Below are 7,462 nucleotides of genomic sequence, written 5' to 3' on the forward strand. Positions count from 1 at the left end.
GTGATCAATTCTAAAATCTAAGCCTCCCTAAATTTTGTGCCTACATTCTGCCAAGATTATTGTTTGTCATTGTCAAATTTTATAATACAACTGCTCTATGTTAAAATTGGTGGAGTGGATCAAAGTAAGCATCACACTCTCTAGCTCCTACATATACACATTGTCAAATTCGGCTAGTCAACAGCCTAACATTGTTAGATCTGTTTGGGTCGCAAATCACAACTAGAGCTTTTTGGGGTCTGTTCTTCTTATGGTGGGTTAGAGCATCTCCCAGAGTTCCCCATATTCCTTCTCCATCCATTTTTTTTGGAGGGAATGAGAAAAACTCATCTCCAAGAGTACTTATATCCCTTCTTCATCTTTGTCACTTGGCAAACCAGTCTCCTCCCGCACGTAAAAATACGCGCATGCAAGTCGCGCGGATCCAGACTTCCCCGCGACGCCGCGAGGGGCCTGTGTTCGTGGCGGTGTACCAGCCCGTGCAGACGCTGGTGGTGGCCATCATCGGCACCGTGCTCATCATCGCCGGCCTCTTCCTCGTGCTCTGGGGCAAGAGTGAGGAGAGGGCGCGCATCGCCAGGGACGCCACGGCCGTCGTCTCCGGCAGCGACCGTGATCGCGAGGGTCTCCTTGCGGCCGGTGCTGGTGGTGGCATTCGGAACCACAACGCCTCGATCGATGAATCCTTCGTCATGATCCATGGTGCATGGAGATCAGAGGCTGTATGCGTACGATCCATGAGGCTGCCATGCTGCGCCTCTGCTGCACTCATGGATTGGGGCGATATGATCCGATCCAGCAGATTGCCTGTACTGCAATGCTACACACCGGCAGATTGCCTGTGCACGTCCGATGAAGGAAGGAGGCGGCGGCGGCCTAGGATTGCGCGACCACGATGACTTTCGCTCGGGAAAAAAATACCAAAAAACAAAACTCAGGTGGGACCAAATTTTGATTTTTTAGAAGTCATTATTGGAAACTCTTGGAGATGGCTTTATTTTTTTCCTCCTAATATCTTTTGGGGAGTTGCAAAACTACATGATTAGAGTCAGCTGTAGTCCGGCGGGAGCAGTGGCGCGCTGGCATGATGCAGCCGTGCTGCAGGTGCGATGAGCAGTCCTCGCATCGTCGCTCTCCCGGGCCGGGGGCCGGGGCTTCCGTCACCGGCATGTTCCTCCACTCCGGAGGAGACAAACCGGTCCGGAGAGGGATGTGCCAAATGACAGGGGTGCTTGGGGAGAGCGATCCCCGCAACAGCCACGGATTCCCTTCCCTGATTTTGTCACTGGATTTAATTAGAAAATGTGCAGGGTGAACACAGAACACTGGTGCGCCACAGTGCGCAAATAAATGGCTTTGGCTGGCCGTTTGGCGCAAGCGCGCGTCAATATGGACGCATATGGATGAGCAGGAGCGCGTGAACACGGTACATACTGAGGGTGGATGATAGTTACATGATGAGCAGCACAGACGATAGAGATTAGTTGTTTATATCCCATACTATGGACCCGTTTGGCTGGCTGCGGGCGGCTCCGGCTCCTCTCCTACGCTGAAATTACTGTTCATCTATACGTATTTCACTGTTCATCGAAGCCCTTTTTCTCTCTCCTCTCCTCCCCACTCACAAACGCGGTCGCAGCAGCCGGAGCCAGAAATTCGAGCTCCGCTGGCTCCGGCTCCCACAGCCTCCTGTCGGCCGCCCAGCGGCCGACACCCTGCTACAGTGCCGGAGCCGGAGCCGGCAGGAGCCCGGCCAAACGGTTCCTATATGTACGCTGGAATGGGTCTGACGTGCAGAAATTATATTGAATATCCCAGTGATTGACAGTGGATGTTTAGCAACAACGGGCACGGCGATTCAACTATTCAAGTGTCATCGATCGAGCTCACAGAGCACTAACACTGTCACCAGCGAATTTCCAATAAGAGTTCAGAAATGCTATACAACACACATGTGTTTTAGCAAAAAAAAAATTCTCTCTCTCTTTCTCACCGGTGACCACCGGCGTCGGTGACGGCGACCGGCGAGCTCGCCCCGGCATCCGCACCCACGCCCGGCGCGCCTCCCCGCGTCCACGCCGGCCATGGCAGTGGCGGTGGCGGCGGATCCAGCTTCAGGTAGGCCTCTCCTTCTCCTCCTCTGCGACTGTGATTTGTCATTTTATAGAAAAAAAATGTTTCTTGTGATCTGTGGACCTATGATTTTGTGATTGTCTGGATGTAGAAGAAGGCTGAAGCTTGGAGGTAGAAGGAGGGTGGAGGCTATTGGATCTTAATTCTATGGTGCAAAAAAAATCATGTGTTGAAACTGCATAAAACACGTGATTGCATAGTAGACAGACTCGTAAAGCTAAGCATTTTTCTTGGGCGTCGTCAGTGAACTGGGCCCTCAACAAATTACAAGAAGACCAATGATCATTTAGACCTCTATATACAAGTAAAACGACCTCTGTAGAGTTTGTAGTCTGTACACTGAAATGCGTAGATGCGGCTTTCAGCTGAGCTGAACCTCTGAACACAACCGTAGTCCTTTGAAAAATAAGATGGGGTTTCCTATGCTACTCCAACTGATGAATAAATCTCCAGGCTGTTTGTCAAGAACACTCGGTGTTACTCGACTGAAACGGTCAATTCTAGCCAATGAATTGTTATGGGCTGACTATTGTTTCCAGTTACGAATGAATAAAAGAATCTTTAGTGGTATGAAAGAGTGGTTCAGGGAAATTAGGCAGGCCTAGCACATGTGACCGAAGACATTTGTTGAAGATCCTGGAAAGACAAATAGAAACCCAAAAACGAATTAGCGGTATGAGGGTTAGCCACAGAATGTAGTCCAGGTATATAGCAATTGTTAATGATACCTCTTGGCCGGCGCTTCCCTTCCATTGCTTCTTTCTTTTCATGACAGCTCGGGCACAGGAAAGGACCCTGCCAACCTTGTAGTTTTTCATGTTGCAATGGGTTAGCATGCACTGAAATTCCCTGTCCAGATTTCAACCGTACCAGACAAACTGCACAACTGGAGGGTGCGAAAATTTTCTCAAGTGTATATCCGGTAGTTAGCCTGCAGGTAGTTAATGAGTGCTAGAAATCAGAAGCATTATTATGAGATTATAAAACAAGTAGTAAGAATAATCCTTGATGTATTGCAACTTCTAAGGTTGCAAAATTTCTGTTGACTATCCTGAAACTACTTAACATATTACTTCATACTCATACAAGAATCAAATTAATCAAAAGGTTGCAAGTTGAGCTTCAGTGCTATATACTAGAACACTGAAAGCAAAGTTGGAAACATCGAGATTTCAACTTATTTATTTTTTCAGTATGTGGTAAATAATTTAATTACATTATCTCAAAATTATTATGTATCGATGGTTTGAGGACAGCACCATGTAAATAATCAGAAGAAAGAGGAGGATCCAAGGTTGTAGGTGTCAGGAAAGGATTCAGCAGATGAGCAGGCAATCCTGACCATACATGGAAACAAAAACGGTGGGGCTGTGGCTGATACCGTCAAGCAGCAGTGCCAACTCATTTTCTGTATCCAATAATTACTACTGCAAGTCCTAAGATCCTTTAGCAGACAGCAAGATCTGACAAACTAATGGAGTACCATAGTAATTGTACCAGCTGAGTGTGCATAAGCTAAATATGTCTCTTTCATTGCCATAAACATAACTACATAAGGACACAATCATAGTAACCAGATCTACTCTACATTGATGCAGTGGTACACATAAGGACATCTCCATCACAATTTATATTGATGCTAGTATTCCAATGATTTCAAGTTGACATTTCTACTTATCCAGCCTTTCAAAAACAAGGATAACTCTATATTTTTATGCAATGTTGTTACTTTTACAGCTATATATACATGAGGTCAAACTACAATACGAGTGAAAAGGTGAAACAGAAAATTGTTAAGCTCGTTATATGTTACCTTTTAGAAATCATCGGAGAGCCATCTTCAAATATTTCTTCCACCACATCCGGTTCAGCATAATCTGATCTCTTTGTTTTGGAGGGAACATCTTGAGATCTTCTGCGAAACATATTATTGAGTGCAATCCTGCCCGGTCTCTTAGGAGGACTCGGGGCTATATTTTCTGGTGGTAGAATGTCAATTACGATGCAGGTAGTATCATCCCTGATTCCTCGAGGCCGGGTTGCTTCCTGAAGAAAAAAATAACGAACCAAGGATCACAGATTGTTGAGATTAATCAAAGAAATAATATGACTTTTAAGGAAAACACATGTGAGTTAATTACATTAACAATTCGATGGGCAGCTACATCTGATGAGAACCCACGGGAACAGTCAAGAGCCATTTCACAAGTCAAATCATCCCATACACCATCGCTTGCAATGATAATTCTGCCTCCAGCATTAGAAAGCTGATACAAAGAACAACAACACAGGGTCATGAACTGTAGTGGTCATGATTAAAGTCACGATTCTAGAACTAAAATTGCTGTTTAATTATATACATGACATGATGACGCCATCTTGAAGGGGAGACTTAATAATTTGGTATCTAACTGTGAGTGGACATATATAATGGCACATGCAATGTTTGGAAGTTGTAGGTGTAGAGCAGAATTTTCAGGTGAACAAACCTTCACTTGCTTAACATGAGGAACAGCAATGATGCATTCACCAACATCAAGATCCCCTATGGATCTAGATAAACACAAGCCACCTGGCCAACATCTTAGAGGACCAACCTGAAATGTCAAAAGGGTAAACCTATTTACTCCACTGTACTTTATATAATATAACAAACAAAACAAGGAGACCAAACTATACTAGGAGGGCAATAAAATGGATTAAACACAAATGATACTTGCATTAGAGACAGATGAATTTGCAGTGTCTGAAATAAGATAAAGGTTGCTCACTTGCACTAATTAAAGTCACAGATTGAAACTATAGTACAGTATTTTTTCAAACAAAAAACAAAAATAATACTTTGGGTCAAACAATTAGCAAAGACCAAAGAGAGTGGCAGTCATATCATGAAAATAAAGAAAAATGGTGAAATGGTTCGGTGCAAAATATAAACTACCATGGACTGAAACACACTGCACAAGCTTTTAATTTCTATCATAATTTATGATACCATTTGGAGTACACTAGAACACAGCAAAGCCAATAATATAATCATGGAGTTATTACAGTTAACTGCTGAAATTGGGAATCACCACCATGGTGGGTTATACGCCAAACATACACAAAATCCATTCAGGAGCACACAGGGTTAAGGGTGAGACAGAGACACAAACCTCTGGACCACCGACAATGTCCATTTTCCCAACTTTGCTCCCACATGCTGTCACGCGCTTGACCCTGAAAAATAGGAAGATTATAAACATCGAACAATTCTTATAATAATAAATATATAACATTAGGAGCAAAACTTACTCATCTGGGTTGGAGTCAAAGCGATGATCAGCTGATAAAAAGTAGATTGAGCCATCGGCAGATTCTAGTATGCAGCGTGAATCACCGACAGATGCTACAGTCACAACCCACTCGTCTATTATCACAAATGTCACAGTTGTACCAGAAGTTTCAGCTGAAACAGTAAAGAAAATGTGTCAGAAACATTTGAAACAGGAAAAGCAGTTACCAAAGGAAATTGAGGACTATTTCATATGTTCTATTCCCACAGGAAAAGAGAAACTGTCAGATAGTACACCTTGTGCACTGCATTGGCTTTAAGAAGAAAAGAAAGAAATCATGTGTCTGCCTGAGCAATATATGCCTTTTTAAGGACTAAATAATAATTCTATGAAACGTGCCTTCAGTATTATTAAATACACTAAGCTGAACAATAATAATAAGACTTACTTACCCACTGCCTGGAAATCTTTATCGGTCTTGACGAACGCTGCAACAAGCGCACGTGGGAGCACGGCAAGCCACTCCTCTCTGCAGAAACATGTAGGAATGGCACGCAAGACGTTGTTCAACAGATTCTCCCTTGCGTATATGGCAGCTCCTGATCCGTTGTGCCCATCGAAAAGCTATCAATCAACAAAGCACAATTGGCAATCATCAGATGGCTATCAGGAAAAAAAAACAGTAATCAACGGTGTGCCATCATCAAGCTACCGCCAAAACACTAAGCTAGAGATGAAATCTGATATGTTTTTTTTCATAACATCACATAATTAAGATACGATGCTTAGGATCAAATCAAAGGTAAAAAAAAAAAAATTCACAGTCGTCATGCTTCCACCATGCATGCACTGGCCTATGCGCATAACCAAAAAAAAACGCAACAACTATTTCTCTTTTCTTGACTAAAAAGTCGAAATAACTCTGCCAACCAGAAAAGGCGAAAAGCAAGCGCGTAGTGGCAGCCACGTAAAAGGCGGATGCCCAAAACCCCACGACCGACTCAACTCCAGTAGGCGAACGCGATCTCTACTTCCCAGAATCTGCTGGACATGGACAGCAGAGAGCAATGTGGGTTAATTACCGCGAAGACGGAGAAGGAAGTGGAGGGGTCCCCGGGGATGCGCTGGCCGGCGTCGGCGCGGAGCAGCGTGAAGTCCTCGCCCTTGCGGCTGCGGTTGGCCTCCCCGCACAGCACGTCCGGCCGCTCCATCCGCTCCTTGGTCACCTCCCGCCGCAGCAGCACTCCCAAAGGCACCGTCCCCGGCGACAACGCCGCCGGCGCCGCCGCCATCGCCATCGGTCGCGGGGTGCTTCCTCTCAAAACCCTCGGCCCTCGTCCTCAGATGACCCGGAGCGGGGAGGACTCTGCTTTCAGACGGCTAGCGACTCCCTGCCGCGGCGTACGCAAGCGCCGCCTGAGAATGAAGAAGAGATCACGCAGCGAAAAAGGTCCCCGCGGGTTATGGTGTAGCGGGAGGGAGTGCGCGGTGCGTGAGCCAAACCACCAGCTTGATTGGGAGAGACGACGAGGTCAGGGTGTTTTTGAGGACTTTGTTGGAGGGCAAAAAGGAGAGAGATCGCTCGATCGGCGCAGCCGTTCCGATTTTGTCGGCACGGCCACGCAATGCAGTTTGGATTCGATTCGAAACGACTCGTTTGCGTGGTCGCTTCCGACTCCGTTTCCCTCTCTCGCGCTCGGTGGCCGTCCGCCCCTACACGTGCCAGGTAAATTTCCAATTGAAAAAAGCCGCTGCTCCTCGGATGAGCTGGTCTGGGCTGGGGCTGGGGCTGCGTCTGAGAACCCGAGAAGGCCGGCTTTGTTCATGGCTGCTACGCCCAGGCCGTGTTTGACGGGGTCAGGCGTACGCGGACGTAGCAGGTGGCTTGTCTTCAGGTGGATGTGGAGCACGTTCCGAAACGCGACCAATTTGAAATTGAACCTTTGATCCCAGGTGGGTATGGGCTGGTGTGCATTGAGTCGTTAAAAAATGCATCAAGGCCCCGTCTCCGTTCTGAGAAAGTCCAAAGAACGGCGGCCAGGCCCATTGCCGTC

At 46.2% G+C, this 7,462-nt stretch overlaps 1 protein-coding gene across 1 annotated transcript; it reads right to left on the reverse strand.

Annotated features, from left to right (window-relative positions):
- Positions 1-2,412: 2,412 nt before the first annotated feature.
- On the reverse strand, positions 2,413-7,144 carry LOC136546370 (probable protein phosphatase 2C 69). The gene is made up of 9 exons (XM_066538347.1): positions 6,491-7,144; positions 5,861-6,032; positions 5,428-5,581; positions 5,289-5,352; positions 4,623-4,730; positions 4,275-4,400; positions 3,947-4,179; positions 2,862-3,064; positions 2,413-2,769 (listed from the first exon to the last, which is right to left on the reverse strand). The coding sequence occupies exons 1-9, from the start codon at positions 6,704-6,706 to the stop codon at positions 2,735-2,737; spliced, it is 1,311 nt and encodes a 436-aa protein (XP_066394444.1). The 5' UTR covers positions 6,707-7,144; the 3' UTR covers positions 2,413-2,734.
- Positions 7,145-7,462: the final 318 nt, after the last annotated feature.

The sequence above is a fragment of the Miscanthus floridulus genome, chromosome 3, assembly GCF_019320115.1.
Source record: "Miscanthus floridulus cultivar M001 chromosome 3, ASM1932011v1, whole genome shotgun sequence".
Classification (NCBI taxonomy): domain Eukaryota; kingdom Viridiplantae; phylum Streptophyta; class Magnoliopsida; order Poales; family Poaceae; genus Miscanthus; species Miscanthus floridulus.

What these genes read in the sequence shown, in the direction of transcription:
- LOC136546370 (XM_066538347.1), bottom strand. Translation starts at nt 6,706, where the DNA reads ATGGCGATGGCGGCGGCGCCGGCGGCGTTGTCGCCGGGGACGGTGCCT. An exon ending in TAAAGATTTCCAGGCAGTGG is followed by an intron (nt 5,582 to 5,860) that starts GTAAGTAAGTCT and finishes TTACTGTTTCAG; the next exon opens with CTGAAACTTCTGGTACAACT. An exon ending in CTGCCCATCGAATTGTTAAT is followed by an intron (nt 4,180 to 4,274) that starts GTAATTAACTCA and finishes TTTTTTCTTCAG; the next exon opens with GAAGCAACCCGGCCTCGAGG.